This window comes from Limulus polyphemus, unplaced genomic scaffold (genome assembly GCF_000517525.1).
Source record: "Limulus polyphemus unplaced genomic scaffold, Limulus_polyphemus-2.1.2 Scaffold2770, whole genome shotgun sequence".
NCBI lineage: Eukaryota > Metazoa > Arthropoda > Merostomata > Xiphosura > Limulidae > Limulus > Limulus polyphemus.
In genome coordinates, this window is record NW_013668380.1 from 51,077 (window position 1) to 68,943 (window position 17,867).

The 17,867-nt window shown below is 32.0% G+C and overlaps 1 protein-coding gene across 2 annotated transcripts in view; it reads right to left on the reverse strand.

Annotated features, from left to right (window-relative positions):
- Positions 1–16,384, reverse strand: part of LOC106467864 (RNA-binding protein Nova-1-like) — a 49,735-nt gene extending 33,351 nt beyond the window's left edge. Inside the window, exon 1 of one of the 2 annotated variants that reach the window (XM_022396075.1) lies at positions 16,211–16,384. In XM_022396075.1, the coding sequence (XP_022251783.1) occupies positions 16,211–16,244 (34 nt within the window). In that variant the 5' untranslated portion in view covers positions 16,245–16,384. The other variant, XM_022396074.1, reaches the window with a different exon arrangement.
- Positions 16,385–17,867: the final 1,483 nt, after the last annotated feature.

Genomic DNA, 17,867 nt, shown 5'->3' on the forward strand with positions numbered 1-17,867 from the left:
GAACAATATGTAACATCACATTTTATGTGATAAAGCTGAAAAATGTAAAAGATATTCCATGACCAAGACTTGAACCCAGAGTCTATGGCTAATACAGCCTATGCTCTACTACTGAGCTATCAAAGAGTAGAAGTCTTATAATAGACCATAAGGCTGAACATAGAAAACATGGCTAGAAATTAACTTTCATTGCAACAACTTGGGAACTGAGTATTCTCAACAGTTTTCATTAGTATAAACCTTTGTTCAACCTGTCCTAAAAGTTATCCACTATAAAACCTGCAGTCTTTTGTCAGGAAACATTCAAAGCTGACAGGCACATGGGAAAAAATGATATTCAGAAGTTTGGGGTCATATTTAAATGCTAATACAAAAATAATCAATGTAAAGTAAAATGCAATATTTGGTATATTCATAGGTACACCTCCAGTACACATATCTTGAAATCTGTAGCTGCATACACTGTGTCAATATCTTACAAAAACAAAGTAAAAAAATGATTTTTTTCCATGACAAGCATTCCATTTGGAAGTTTAGTGCCATATCAAAACATTAAAAAAGAAGCTAAGTAAAGTGAACCCTGAAATTCTGGTGTTTTGATAGGCACAAACCTAACATGCAAGTCTTAAGGGTTTCAGATGAATGTAATGTGTGGATATTTTACAGAGAAAGGTGAAACACTAAAGTTTTATATAAAAAGTGTATTATTTTAAGTTTTGTGGCCATATTCAAACACTAATTAAAAAAAAGAGTCAAGAGAAATTAAAAGCTGGTATATATTGCATATTGATAAGCACATACCCAGTACAAGTATCTTGAAAATTGTAGCTGTATATACTGTGTTATTGTTTCACAAAAAAAATGGATTTTTTTATATGAGAAGCACACCATTTGAAGGTATGATGTAATAACCAAACATTATTAATAATAATAAAAAGACAGAAAATAAACTCAAACCTGAAGTTTGCTGTTTTGGTAGGCACAAACCTATTGGTCAGAACAGGCTATAGCTAGATATATACATAAATTCTGCACCTGATCTCAAAATTAGGTCAGCTAATGTGTAAGCATCTTCAGCACAGTAAAAAATAGAAGAATCTAGTCAATTGTGATAATACAACAACAGAAGGAATGGTTACAGTACTGAAAATGAAACATAAATATACTATTACAGAAACTATTTAGTCCTCTTCATCATAAGAGTCCAAATAAGCAACCTCAACATTTTGACAATCCTGACACTTGTTGTGCTTTACATGAACAAGGACCCATTTATAACTACACTTAACTGCCTTCAGCAAGTCAGATGGCACAGGTTCCCTTTTTATCCATGTTATGACAAGGTGGTTTTCAACTTTGTGACAGCCATAACCCACAACTGATAGAGCATTTATATAACTTTGTAGCAAACAGTTATGAATTGCTGCCAGATAGTTTGCCTGCTTGCAGAGTTGATAAAGAGCAATTTGCATTATGGTAGATTCTATTAAAATGAGCTTGAGGGCAGGCAGAATAGTTTGTATCCAGCCTTGTTCATGTCAGATAAAGTAGTTTGTCCAAATAAATGACAAACTTTTCCAATATAAGAAAGGTGGAATCTTGGAGATTGAAATTTCTTCCAACATCAGCAAATGCTCCCAGAAATTCATGGTTTTCTAATACTAATGCTTTCCCTTTGCTGTGGAAAGCACTGGTGCCATCACAGCCAGTGAATAAAGGTAATTCAATCAATGCATCACCAAGAAAGAAGGCTCTTACCTTGGAATGTCAGCAGTAGAAGACTTATTTATTGATTTTGTCAAAAATCTTGAATAATTTCTGTAGCAGCCTTGTGATACTGAACCTCAAGCAAATCACAGTCTCTGTTTCTGATATGCAGTAATGTACTATCATCCATCTTTAACATTGCCACCTTCATAAGCTTCCCTACAATATATATAATATTCATTTAACAATTAATAGTGATATCTGGAAAGTCAAAAACCAACTGTACGAAAAAAAGGAAGGACTATATTATTTGACCAAATCACAGTCAAGTGACAAAGGTAAATTGCATCAATGTGACAGTACTAAAACTAAAAGAATATTCAACTGTTATGTAAAACTTTATGAAGTTGTACAAATAAGACAAATTGCATTTACCAAAAAATTTGACATGTTTGGTTTAGCGAGTCTTTGTAGTAATGTAAAATTGCTGTCATTTTCATGTTATTTTGTTGTAAGTACAATATTACAAAATACCACTTGGAATGGATAAATAATACTAAAATTAGAAAGGAATACTTCAAACCCACCCACACTTTTATTAACCACACACACACACACACTGACGTAGATGGTTTTATAAACACACACAACTGAATTTATGAATTTAAATTTTTGCCCCATATGAAGATTAGCAAAACTCACCCATAAATGTTATTTCAGCTTATACCAAGCAATCTTTCTTGCACTTGTGATCTACAATTATATAAAGTTCAACTTTTCTCCACACAAAACATACAGCATGTAACACTGGTGGTTAAAATACAGGAAGAGCAGATCTCAAATGTAATTTTTTATTAAAGTTTAAATCCATACTAATGAAACAATACCAAATTTAAATGGAAACTAGTTTTGACATTTAAGTTTGGTATGAATCCTTTAGTGGATTTAAACCTTATTGTAAATTAATTTACATGGTACTGTGTATTCAACTGTTTTTCATCTTGGGGACTGTGGATACAGGACTGGACTGTGTTGAATTTCGTGTGTTTAATAGACCATCAGCTGTTGTAGACGGATAGCACTCCTTGGCATTCTAGTGAGTCTAACTGTTTATGTTATTTAACCATGCCAAGTATTCATATCAATGAAATGTCTATAGCACTTTTGGTGAAAACCAGCATGAGAAGGAATGCATTAATGTTGAAGCTGAAAGTACTCTCAACCTGCTTCAGCTATTTCATTATCTGCACCATCTAGGTTTAAATCTAACCACATTTTTTGCAGTTTCTGTGATTGTTTTCCATCTCAGTAAGATCACAGACCATATCTTTTCCTGGTAGATGCTATCATGGAGAACTTTTAATATGTGAAGTAATGTCACTTTTCCTTCTATTTGAGAATACATTTATGTAGTGCCCCTTTTGTTGCAGCAAAAGATCCCAATAATCAGTCACACCACATAATTCATAAGTAAACAGTGATGGTGATGGCTTGTACTCTTGGATAATAGTGATGTTAAATTGTTCTTCCATTGAGGCATTCTTTTATATTATCTAATGAAAATAGTTCAATGTCCAGTCCATGTAACAATAATAAATTAGTTTATTTCTTCCTTAACCTTTCTTTACAGACTTGTACATTTTGTAACTTGTAAATTGTAAGCCTATGTAACTTTATAAATGATGCACAAATGGATATACCTTGACTACCATAAAAAATAAACTTATTTGTACAACTTCACAGTTGATGAATCAACTAACTGAAAACAAAAGAATGAAAAACTAACTAATGAACTCTATCTGTACTTCACTTACTTAGTTTATTGACTGGCTACTAACCCATATTTATATCTAATAATTGTTTCAGATATTTTTCAAAGTCACTAGGTTTTTGTGAAGTTAATTTAGAATATTCTAAGCATATTCCCACAAAATTACTTGATCTTGGCTTCATGCATCCCCTAGCTAATAACTAAGTTGAAATATAAAAAATATAGCATACAATATTGCCCCTTCCTGGATTGCAAATAATCCTAATACAAAAATAAAACATTACACTAATCTGTACAAAGTATTTTTGGTGTTTTTCTCTTCCAAGGCCTATGTTATACAGATGGAACGGCATCTTGTCTCTCGTTGTCCCTAGCCATCCTATCACCAGGGGTAGGGATCTTCTTCCTGGGTAGGTGGTCAAGTGAATCCACTGGCAGCTCCATTCCCAATGATCCTATGGAAGTAGTCTTGACAGGAGCTCTGGGCTCCTCAGAAGGTTGAGTTTCCACTGCCAAGTTCTTTTCTGAAGTAACCCAATTGGCCATTCTCTCACTGAAGTACTTTCAAAGATAATTTTTGACCTTAACATCATGTGCCTTATAGTTAACAAACACAATAAACTATAAAATTATAGTAAAATCTGTATGAGAAATTGCAAGATGTGAAGCTGTACAGGTTGTACTTCCACCTCAAAGATAATCACCTTTCAGGAAAAATGTAGGAAGACTGATGTCAAACCTTTAGACAAAGACAACTTACCACCTCACTAGAGTGGCTGAATGGGAGAAACAAAATGTTGTTATAATTCCTGTTACCAGTGGAACAACTCAAAAGTCAGTGTTTGGACATTTACTTTATCTTATTTACATTATGCATTAATGATACTGATATGGGCATAATTAGTAAAGTTTGCTAATGACATGAGACTCTTGGAAGATTCCAGTTGTATTTTTAGATGTTACAGAATGCCTCTTAAGTTGGACAAAGATTTGGCAAATGACTTGTAATTACAGTAGGTGCAAGGTAATGCATGTCAGTTATTATAAGTTGGATCACACATTTCATATAGATGGACACCCATTCACTAGCATGAATGAAGTTTTTTAAAAGGATCTTTGTATAATGGCAGTGAACTCAATCAAGCCATTTAAGCAGTGCTCTATTGTTAGCAATGAAGCTAACAGAGTTGGCAATCAGTGTTACTTACTAATCAATTAATCACTGGGCATTCATATAATCAATTATTCTCACAAGATGGTAATAAACAACTTCACTACAAATGAGATTTTTAGATCTGCAGTGGGAAGAGTAAAGATAACCCACTGTGAAGATTTGAGTGTAACAGCAAACAAACATACTGGCAATATTTCAATTACTTGGAAAGTTGGAATAATTTAAAACAGTAATAATCAGAACCACTAGATGATTATTTTCAGCACCAGTTGAAACATTAGTTCATAATTTCAATTTATCGATTAGTTTATGTAACAGTAATCAATTATTCGATGCCCATAAGTAGTCAATTATAGATGTAAATTAATCCAGTTAATTGCTCTACTTTAGAAACTAACAGAACTTTAGGGCATACTTATACACATATTTATTACAAGTCAAAATAGGTAGTTATCTCAATACAAATTAATACTTAAGCCTCATTTGGAAATACTGCATACAGTGTTAGTCTCCATATCTAAAAAAGGATAGGATCCAGAACAGAGCTACTAGGATGACTCCTGAGATGGAATGGTTATCTTTCAGAGATAAGTAGATATCTCAACTTATTTTCTCCTGAGAAATGAAGGGTAAGAGATGATCTTACTGAAGTTTACAAGATCATATGGGAAGTGATAGGATAAAAAAATTCTCATTTTTTGTGACATATTCTGGAGACGATGGGACACAAGTGTAACATTTGGAAATGATAGATTACGCTACAGTTTACAGTTTTTCTGCCTTTTTTTTTAAACAGGATGACTGACATATGGAAAAGTTGATTTTAGCAGTAGTGGAGGCCAGCACTTTAAAAAGGGAATTGATGATTTCTTGAATAATGAAGAGTGGGCTTAAATTTTTACTTCTTTTAAGGATGATTGTGCATAAAACAGTTATGAAGGATAAAATGGTCCCTTCTTGAACACATGTTCATGTATTAATATGTATTTAATAAAAGTGAAGAAAATAGGTAAAGAAAGTCTTGCAGTGTTGATATCACATACGATCTAGACTGAACAAAATGTTGACAAGTACCAAAATTGTTTTTACTCCAGACTGAATACAAAACAAGAAGTTCAACACTGATATGTAGCTATATTTACTCCAAATTAAAAGTAATTATGAGAACAGTTTCAATACTGTTTGCAATATCTTATTTAAGTTTTATTATAAGTAATTTCAACAATGCTGCATAATTTGTTCAGTATGAATTATGAACAATTTGTATACTACTACATGATTATACTCTGTTTGAATTAAGAACAAGTTTAACTCTGCAGTATGTTTCTATCCAGTCTGGATTAAGAGGAGAGCTACCAATAGTCAGTCACTGAGCATGCCTCTGGGTCTGTTCTCACTTTCATACACATTAGTAAAAAAAAAAAAACTTATATTTTCACACTTGTCAACCTATTTCGGTGTCTACCTGTAGTTACTACAATGAAACCCCATAATTTTCTTATATTATCCATAGGATTGCACAACTCATTTTTTGATATATAGTTTCTAGCATATAAAACCCTTAAATATTAATAACAAAATTTAAAATAAACTCATTTTTCCACAAACATTTACACTTTACCATTTTGGCCAACCTGTAGTACTTGACATGTATGTGTTTTAGAAAAATTCACAGCTTTCTGTAATGTGTTGTGGTTGGTGACCAGCTGGATCCAAGACAAATTCAGTATCACATTGATCCAGGACATACACCATATTGCATCATTTTGCTTTGTTGAATGCTTAGATTTTACTTTTTCAAAAGTCTCATTCAAAACAGATTCATAAAAGTTGGCATCAATGTACAAATAATTGCAAATTCACTTTCATATTGCTATATGTAGCAAATTTATACTAATACTGATTAAATGTTTAATATTACCTAATGGATTATTTGTTCAGCTACCTTTAAACAATCCTAGGATGGTAAGATTAAAAAAAAAGAGAAGGCTCTTTAATCCTAATAGTTTTGATGGAACATGATATTTGCAGGTATTTTACTAATCTGAACACTTCAGTTGTTATATTCTCCAATTGCTACATTAACACCTGGAAGCATCCAGTGTGAAAATGCCTCAAAGTGAATGTAAACTTTCATCTTCTCATTTCCTATTGATAAGACTATGAAAGTATATTTGGTGTCTAATATAGACACTGTCTGCTTATCTTTGAAATAAAATACTTTCTATAAAATGAACAGATTAATCAACATTTTATAAACAATAACATTAGAAAGCAACACCAGATTTTGTGACTGCAAAAAATCTAAAGTTTTATGGTTTTCACTGGTCATCTGTTACAGAAGGAAGTTGATGCATTTTTTCATTAAGCACATTCAAGCCCTCACAAATTGATCATAGTGAGAAAGAAGGCACTGAATTATTTAAGTTAGTGTTTCACAAATTTCTTTCAATATAGTTATGATGTGAATTACTTTTTAAACTCTATAGCAGTTTTATTTTGCCACTGCCAAATGCTTTAACTTTTTCAGTATGAGAGATACTCCATGCATGCACATACACACATAATTTAAACTATTTTTACCATCACAATGCTGTGTTTTTATTTTGATCAGATTTCTAGTTCATAATACTGAAAGCTACATGTATTGAGCTCCAAATTAAAATGTATTTTAACACTGGTAACTCTAACTAACTTGAAATAAAATTAACTTTAACATCACTAAATAGTTTAAGTTAACTTGCATAACACCCTTTTTAAACGAATTGGAAGTCTTGTATTTAATTTACTAATACATCTGTATATCATGTAAAAGCATTATTTAAAAAGTTGGAGTTGGTTGAACACATATTTGCTGTTGTAAATTAAAATTATGGTAGTATTATAATGACATTTACTATAATTTTTATCATGTCTACAGTTCCAGATTAACACAAGGGTACACAGGACTGCAATTCTGTGGCCCCAAAGACTTTGGACACCTCAACAATCTTGAACTGACAGGCCCCAAAGAAATACACTAGCTCCTGGGCTACCAGTAGGCCTTATATGTCTGTTTTGTTTTTTAAACCCAACTTGCCAAAGCAATATGTAAACTTTATATGCAGTATTTATTTTTTTCTCAATATTATTTATCCAATGATTATGTGAGGCAACATCTACAAACACTGTAGCTTTTTAACTGTTGTTTATAAGAACATCTTTTTAATTATACTACTTTATATACATAAAAATGTTAAATTATTTTAAGAAATTTAGAATATAGAGCTTGGAATTTTTTTCATGCTTTATGAAATTTCAGAAATATATGTTAAACCAATACATAACCCTTGACAATTATCAAAATATGGAAGACAAATGAGAATTTGTTTATGGATACTAAATATAGATATACTCAGATAAAAATTGCACCATAACAGTGCTATAATGAAATATGTACTTCTAGTAGTAGAACTGAGCAACTATGGAATTTGGTAATTAATCAATTATTCTCATGAAACTTGGATAGTTCAAATAATTGAAAACATTAACAATCAGAAGCACTAATTTTGATTATTTTTATGACAATAATCATTTTAACCATAATTTCAATAATTTGATTATATTACATGGAACTATCAATGCTCATAGGTAATCAATTATACTGATTAATTGAGTTAACCATCCAGCTCTATCTAGAAGAACATAATAACAGTATTTTCTAGATAAATTATTAGAAGGACTAAAAACATTTTATAAGCCCCCTACCGAATTTTCACGGAATTACAGAATATGGTTTCACTTTAAAAAAACAAATAAACCTGGATTTGGTCCTGATTTGTACATGTATGATATGTTCCTTGTTGAAAACACAATTCCAACATAGACTATGCTATCTTTCTACAAAGAGCACACAAGGTATATCAGACTTACTGCAAAAGTTTAAGACTGGAGTTCATCCAAGCTCAAGTATCTGTTCAAGGAGTTACAACTCTTTTTGAATAACAGATTTCTGAGTCAAGTGGACCAAATGTGTAATTTTTGGTTACAATGTAAGGTCCACAAGAGATAAAAAAAGTTGGATAAATACAGAGCTCTCAAGTGCTTGATCTGATGAGTCTTTTGCTATAGCTTTTCTGTAGATGCAATGGTCATAGCGGTTATATATTTCCCCAAGATTAACTGCTCTTGCTACTCTGGTCATGGCTGTCTGGCCACTAATGGTCATCTCCATAACCACTCACGTTTTAAATCTTTGGCTCACAATACATTCACTATAAAAACAGCTTTATTAAGAAATCATTCTGCATCACACATTCTTCTGCAGCCCCATGTTCTTCAATAATCTGTACTGCTCTTCCTTATTATCATCAGTTTCATTGCTCTGCACCACAGCTTGTAATTCTAAATTCTGCAGCTCATTCTTCATTATCACCACCATCACTATTTTCAATGTTGTAGCATACTTGTTTTCATTAACATTATCATCCCTTTCTCTGTAAACAGTTTTTAGTCAAATAAAACTGGTTATGCTTTGTCATCCTGTAGTAAGCATCTCCTAACACACTAATTTGTAATGGTTTCTCCAGTGTAGAAGCTTTCTAAGATATCAATCCACAATCATCTTACACAAAGAAGTTTCAATGATCTAAGTATATTGGTATATTCGCTTTGAGAGGATAGTTATAGATATTGTATTACAATAACACCATGACCTTAGATAAAATATAGTGAGATATTTCCCTATCCACCCCAGTTTTTTCAATTTTGGATTAACAAATACTGTTGAATTCCTCACATACAAAAGTGCATATTTCATAAAATATGCAAGAGTTGAAGAAATACTGGATGTGTGCTTCCCAGAAGTAGAATACCATAAATAGTCTGGTTGACTCAGATTCATTGTCAAATATTATGAAATGGATAAAAACTATTATTCTTATTCCTAAAATAAAAACTAACACTGACTGATACAATTTTAGGTGAAAAGAACAGTAAAAGTTCCACATTGGCATTGCTGATTTACTCAAAACTAAAGGATATAATGGAAAATTTCATACCTCAAGAGTTAAAGACTTAACAAAAATTTTAACAAACCAGAAAAAAAGATTTAAAGGCAATGATACACTGAAGTATTAATTTTGTCTTCTTTTTTTTTCAAATACCAATAATTTAGGCTTCTTATTCAACTGCATTAGGAACTGCTAAAATTAACTTCTATTTGTGAGATCAAATCATGGATTTTAGAATACATGCAACTGTTAAGGTTAATAGAATGTTATTGTTTCATCTCTATTACTGCTACGAAGAGTCTTTGCAATAAGATGTGAAATTGGAGGGTTTGGCTCTTAGCATGTTAGATATCATTAGCAATGCAGTTTGGTCTTTTGTAGGGATCTTAGAAATAAAGCAAGCCTCCTGTCACTAAAAGGAATATGTACAGGCAGCTACATCTGTAGAAGTACAATTATTATAGGAAGCTTTACTTCCAAGAGAAAATGAACAGATAATACTAACTTTTCATGTCCACCCCCTCCCCCTTGTAAAATGAGAAACATAATTCCTTCTTTATTCATTCAGCATATGTATATGAATTTTTCATTCACTTCACAATTTCACACTACTTTGCCCTCCCCTCCTGGAAAAATTTCTGCAGCCACCCATGATAACATTAGTTAATGACTCCCCAATTACACACCTGCTCACTATCTGTTAACTTACCAGAGCTGAAAGAGAGAGACCAACATAAGTTATCTTTGATCTCCATTAAAATCCTAAGGAAAACCTTATCTGTCCCTAATAATTTACTTATTTGAATATCTCGATATTTTTGCTACCATCAAGAAAGTAATATCTACATGTTTCAGATCAATTCTAATACTTCTCAAATAATGCTCAGAGTCAAGAATATTGCTAGTATATTCTCTTGTAAAAACAGAACAAAACATTGAAAAGCCCAGCCATTTTATAATTTTGAACAAAACCTGGTCATCAGTATTCCCTTTTTAACATTTTTGATAACTAAAAAAATCCTTGCTGTGAGTTTTAACATTATTAGCCAGCTGTTTCTTATAAGCTCTCTTTAATTTCCTAATCAATCTTTTATCCGAACCCCTATATTTCATACAACTTTGTAAACCTTCCAACTTCTCTGTCAACTTACATAACCAACAGAGCCAGGGGGTGGGTCTAGGGAGAATACAGCTCTGCACTTTTTATGGCACAGAAATATATACAGGTCTATATAAAAAGGTGGTGTGAGGGATTGAGTAAGGAACATAGCAGTAGGTGGAACTGCAATTGACTAAGTGATCTTCCATATATAAACAACATGAATATGCAGTTAAATTAATATATATGTATGTGCATATGAATGTAAACATCCCTTTTTGTGAAGCATATGTGTGAAAGTTATTGTATCTGCTCTTTGGAATACTGCTTCTGGCAAAAGTCCACTTTCTGACACACTGTAGTCAGTTGCAAGTAAGCAATAAAAGCACACTGCTATGTATTAATTAATATTAACTTCTGATATTTTAGGTTTGTGTATCATGAAGATGGGTGGGACTCTGATCAAAAGCTCTCAACATGAAGCATAGCCCTACCCCACTTTTTCCAAGTATTACAACCAGATATATAGTAGAAAAGCTAACAGAAGTTGTGTGTTTATTTATAACATATTTATTAGAAATTAAATGAGGTAATTTTCTCTCTATACACTTCACTAGTTAGCCCTTACTTGAAACACTATGTACAAATTTTGTCTTCATATCTAAGAAAGGATATTGTTACTGGAAACAGTGGAAGGAATTCAAAGGAGGGCTACTAGTATTGCTCCATGGATTTAAGGGTTTTCTAACAAGAATAGGTTAAGATTTCTTAACTTATTTCTCATGAGAAAAGATGGGTAAGAGGTTAACTCATCAAAATTTACAAGATTATACACAGATTGATAAATTAAAGGCTTCTCGTTTCTTTGTGCTACATTCTAAAAATAACAGTATGAGAGGACACAAGTTTAAGATTTTCAAACAAACAGCCTAAGCTCCACTTAGCACAGTTTTATTTTTCTAACAGGGAAACTGACTTATGGAATGAGTTGCCATTAGCAGAAGTGGAAGCCAACACTTTACAAGAGTTTAAGACAGGTATTGATGATTTCCTCAAAAAGTAAGGTGGGTCTAGCTTTGTACTTTTACCAAGGGTGGGTGCACAAGGATAGCCTTGAAGTTGTACATACTACATGTATGCCTATACATCTCAGCCTTCCCACTTTCAAGTTCAGAAACACTGCTTATAATTTATACATCTCAAACTTACGTCATTTATTCCTAAATTTCTCTTTCATATCTTTTGTAAGCCAATTACATTTAATATTTCCTGTTGTCCTTTTTTCTATTAAAAAACAAGGAATATGCCTATCATGATCTAAAAACAATATATTTTTTAGGATTTTCTGAATCTGTACCACATCTCTCTTTAATTCCTTCTCACAATTTACTTATAGTAGAGAATAACCAATTGATGACCTAAGGCAGATTGGTCAAAGAGGCTTTCTGTTATCTTTCTGTCATTCATGAATAAGACTAACTATTATTAATGAACTTTTATAGAATACTTTTTAGAAACTATTATGGTAGAAGTTACTAAATAATTGTCTCATGGCCTCATGATTGGCTTTCTGAAAATTAGGGAACAGCATTTCCTTTCTTTTTTTATCTCAACAAGTAGCAAAACAAAACCTAATTATGCAATGAATAATCTTCCCTCATTTCAACTCTTGCATGAATGTCCCTTTTTTTATTGGTTAACAATAAACCTAACATGGAATCACCCATGGATGGCTCTTTTACCATTTGATCTATGAAATCATCTTAAATCACATCACAAAATCTCACTCTCACTATTTGACTCCGGACAATCCCAATCAATGTGTCTAAAATTGAACTTTTCCAGTACTGTTAGATTCATATTCTTATTAGTAGCAATTCTAATCTCATTTGTCTGATAAGGTAGCCCATAACAATTGCTAATTACAGTTTTCTATCCATGAAACCATTGATTGTAACCCAAAAAAGATTCAACATTTTGACTACTATTTTTCTACCTCTTTTTTAACTGGCTGCATTTCATCCTTTATACAGATCCATGCAATCCACCTTTTTATTAAAAAGTCTATCACTATTAATAACTTGCATCCTAAATATTAAGGTAATTCTTATTATAAATTTTCCCCAAATCTAAGTAAGTTTCAGTAACTCTCATTATATCATAGGCTTGCATTTCATCTAAAGCCCTGAACTCATCTATTTTGCTTCTAATACTTTTTAACTTTAGAATCAACTAAGTTTATCTTTGAATCTGACACTTATTTTTAAAACTTTTATTTAACTTATGTTCTGACCTTCTATTTCAAAGTTCCTCATTGGCTTAGTTATTATATCAATTTGTTTATTCCTCATTTCTCATGCTCCTCACTAATATACAAGTTTAGTTCAGTGTATTTGTTATGAATATATTTACTTCCCCCAAACTAGCTAACCCCTCTCCTGACTTCGGCTCTCACCAATGTAGTTAATATGGCCAAACTTTCCAGGCTGCTGTGAGGCTAATGTTGCTTGTTTGGCAAAAGCACCAGAATGTCTTCCAACTCAACTCCAACAGACAGTTGATGATGACTATCTAACCTGCCTAAATGGATCCCATACTTCCCCTGGAAAGTATCCCACAAGTCCAACCAGCCCACCTGTCGCTCTATCCTAAAGGAGCACTCCTGAAACAACCATATGTCTATTTCTATGTCTAAATCTCTGAAGGAATTTTTAAGCAGCTCATATAACTTACAATTTCCAACATCATTCACTCCTGTATGCATTACAAAAAAGGAATGTCTGTTGATACCATCAACACATCTATAACGACCTGTACTTTAACACCATGCAAACAAATTCTAGCCCTATTCTGTCTATGCTCTTCACTACAAATAACTATTAGTATATCTAATGAGAAACCTCCACTACATAAACTTCATAATCATCATATTTCTAACTGCAAGTAACAATCAAAAGAGGAGGAAAATAATATGACCAAAGTTATAATTTTTTGTGTTTTTACCAATGATGAAAAAAAAATCCAATTTAAAATGGTTCCTTTATAGACAAGTAGAATTTGCTCTTGAAGTTTATGCTTGTTGGAAAAAATTATGGAAGATCTAGGAGAACTTTAAGAATAAAGTTCTTAGCTCTGATAAGACTTGTCTCAAATAAATAATAATTGAACATCTCAAGACATTTCTAATCATATTTCCATCATAATAGAAATAATTTTCCTCATCTTGCACCTGTTTCTTCAATCTCTTGCAATTCATCTTAGAACAGGATTTCCAAACACCAGAACAAACAAATAATGTACAAAAGGTGTTCTTGTCCAGAAAAGCCCTAACAAAAAACATTTCAACACTTTGATAAGACATGGAAACTCATTTTCTAAATTCAACATGAAAATATTTCTTGTTTATAATTGAAATATACAACATGTTGTCCAGAATGGGCCTTAATAGATTTTTCAGGGAATGTTCCTAGCATTTTTAATTTTGAGAGAGAAGCAATATCAAAGTTAACTAAGGGTAGCAAAGTTTTTTCTTAAATTCTATGTTTGAAAAGAAGTAGCTGTCATAATAAGTCTAAAACACTTTATTAAAAAAAATCCTACAGGCCCTGATACAACTTATGCTATAACTATGAATAAGCTTTGCAGAGTTAGTAAGGGAAATTTACTATTATTTTTCAAGTTTTTTTAACACCCGGGAAATTTCTGATTTTTGTAAGATCCCTATTTTTAATACGAAAGGATCAAGGTAGTTTCTAGGAATTACAGACCAATCACTTTGAATTCTGTTATTAGCAAGGTTTGAATATCTATTTTCAAAAGTAATTTAGAAAAGAAAATGGAAAGTCGGCATTTCAATGGCTATTCTGAACATTCTTTTTTGTGTGTGATTCTAATTTGTTGGAGTTTACTTATAGGGCTTCTACCTTTTAGATGAGGGCACCCTAGTTGATGCATATTTTGACTTTCAGAAACTTTTTAATTAGGTGTCTCACAAAAAAAGTTAATTTGTACATTCTGTGCTTGTGGAATAGGTGGAAAATGATGAAACAGAAAAAAAGATTAGTTAGTAGCAGAAATTAGAGAGTTGTGAGAAATAGTAATTTTTCAAGTTGTAACAATATAATTAGTGTTTCTTTCATTCACTTGTTTTTAAATATTTGTCATTCATTATTTACGTCATTGATTTGGATTATATTTTTTATGAGTGATATTTCATCATTTAGTAATGGCAATAACACTATGTGAACTAATTATATTGAAAATACTTTTATTCATATAGATTTTGACACCCTTGGTAATGAGCCAGAAAGTGATGAGTAAGTTTTACTTAGGAAATAGTTATAAAGTTGAAAGTTTTAACTTGTACAAGAGGACCATTCCTCATGTTGAGAAAGGAACTGCTTTAGTAGTAATCATAAATGTCTGAAACTTTTTTACAAGTACTTGTCTGTGACACAAATGCTCATGAAAATAAATATTTTATTTTTATTATTATATTTGATCACTTAACAAAAACAGAAAAATTGTTTAATTATTATTTTTAAACTTCTAATAAATATATGACTAGAGAAATCATATAAAATGTGTAAATATTCACATGGTAAATCCTTAAAATTAAATTCTAGGTAATTTATCTAATTTCAATAGTATTTGTCTATTGACTTAAAAATAATATGATATGGCATTTTTAGGGATACAGCAGTCTAATAATAATTAATATATATTAAAAGAGTATCATCACGCGACTTAAATACTACATACTAGTATGCATCATCTTTAATTTTTTAATCTAAATATTCATATAACTGGAATCACCTAAAGAAAAATATGGCCAGAGGAAATATAAGTTATAACTAATACTAACAGCAAATTATTCACAAAGATGTTATCACATTTTAAAGCAACGCCTTTGAAATAGTGTGGGTTTGAGTAATTTGAGCTTTTCTGTGAATTTGGTTACGTGGCCGGCGCGACGCACACCGGCATGGGCTGGAATCACCGGACACGTACCACGGTTTGCAACCACTAGCACTATCGTCCAACACACATCATTACCGTACATAGCATATGGTCCCAAAGTCATAACCCGTTACTTTCATTTTCCGTCACACACACACATACAGTCATTAATTTCAAACTTATACAACACATTCACCCACCATGATGTGATCGTTTGGTAGACCCAATATCTAATTCAGTGTCCAATGTCCTTTTTCTCGAATCTCCAATATCAGACTCAGTACAACCATTAACCTCTCCTAAGTTTGTCGCCATCTTCAGTGCAGACTTTAGCCTTCTGACGTCAAAAATGACGTCATTTTCCTGATTAGCTTGGTCAATGAAACGGTATATTCATGTAATACAAGTAATATTTTCGGAAATAGTTTTCATTCTAATGAGAGTTTCAATTCTGAAAACTAATTTAAGTGACTATTCAATGAAATGTACATCATGAAATTCTCATTTACCTGAATCACACACAAGTCTCCTCCCTTGAAGCATTGGAAACCGGTAGTAACGGGATTCGCACCCTAGGTCATTTCCTGCACTACAATGACACGTATGTGTGTTTCATAACAATACCAGACTAGCTTTCAGAAAAGCATAAAAAACAAAAACAAAGCCAATATATAAGATGTGAAATTCCTTTTTATTTGTTACGATGATAAAAAACTAACTAAAACTATTTAGTTAGTTACTTCACAATAATAGAATATGGTGATGTTCTGCTTCCGAGCCAAATTACCCATACATTATGCACGTGTAGGAATTATCAGACCGTAGAAGCATTGGGTGTGTAAAAATCTTGCAATAAAAATTAGAATCCAATTATAGTTTACCAGACCAAAATCGCTCTGACTTAAATATGCTTTAACAGACTGGCTTTCGCAAAACACCTTAGTAGATGATAGAAAAGGATAATTAAAAAAAGAAAAAACCAACAAGGAACGTTGAAAAATTATTCCCATCATTTTAACTGTGTTTATTAAATAATTATTTGAAAAATAATAACGCCGTGTACGTTTTGAAACCAACAAACCAATTGATTTTAATCAATGAAATATATTTGTATTTGCTAAATTTGCTTTTACATAGAAAAGTTTCATTATATTATACGTATACATCAAACACAGGATATGGCAACTTTTATAAATTCCACAGCATAAAAACACATCACAGTGTACAAAGTTAAATGTTGTAAAATGTAAATAATAAAACTGAATTTCGGTAATAACAAAACACGTTTAGTATTGCATTCCAACTGCAGGGTTTTAACAAATACGCAAAAATTACATATAAAATTCAAGTAATTATTTGTTTACAAAAATGCAAACTTACTTTACATTCTTTATTTCTCTTATTTTTTGCGATATTCATCCTTTTCCTTATGATAGCTGGTTTATTCTTGGAACAATATTTTATTGATCTGATTCTTTCAAACAGCGGGTTAAATAATGTTTTATCATGTTACGTGAAATTTTTAAACGCAGTAACTGCAAAAGTTGGGACAACTTGACCCAATATCTAATTTTTCGGACTCGCAGTCTGAAGGTTGTGAGTTCGAGGCTTGCTCGTGACATGCTATTGCGTCCTTGAGCAAGATACTGTTACGACAGCGGAAGTCACGTGACTCTAGTAACACGTCATGAGATTCTAGAAAGATCATGTCTGCTCGTGAAGCCTCGAGTGTTCTCCAGACGCCCTCTATTTTGTATATGTATATATAAGCCGGCAAATGAAGTGACTGCAAATAGATAATTGAATTGCAGACAGACAGAGACGGACGATTGAGTCAAGCGCGGTAGTAAAGTCGTGAATCGTTGTGAATTATAGCGTGTGTTTATGTTAAAGTGACTGTGGAAATTAAGTGTATTGCAAAGTTGAATTGAGAAATAATAAACTAGTTTTAATTAATGAAGAACTTGTATCGCTAAGTTTTTTTGGAAAGAATTTCTACGGAAAATTAACCAACCACAGAGACGTAACAATACTTTACCCCAATTATTGACTAACTTCTTCGAGATCGTGTGCCAGCCTGTTTAATGTTTAAACTAAATGTTCTTTAATTAACAGGTAACATCGGATTTACCCAGAGCGACTTTTGTAACCGGGCTGCCTTTTCCT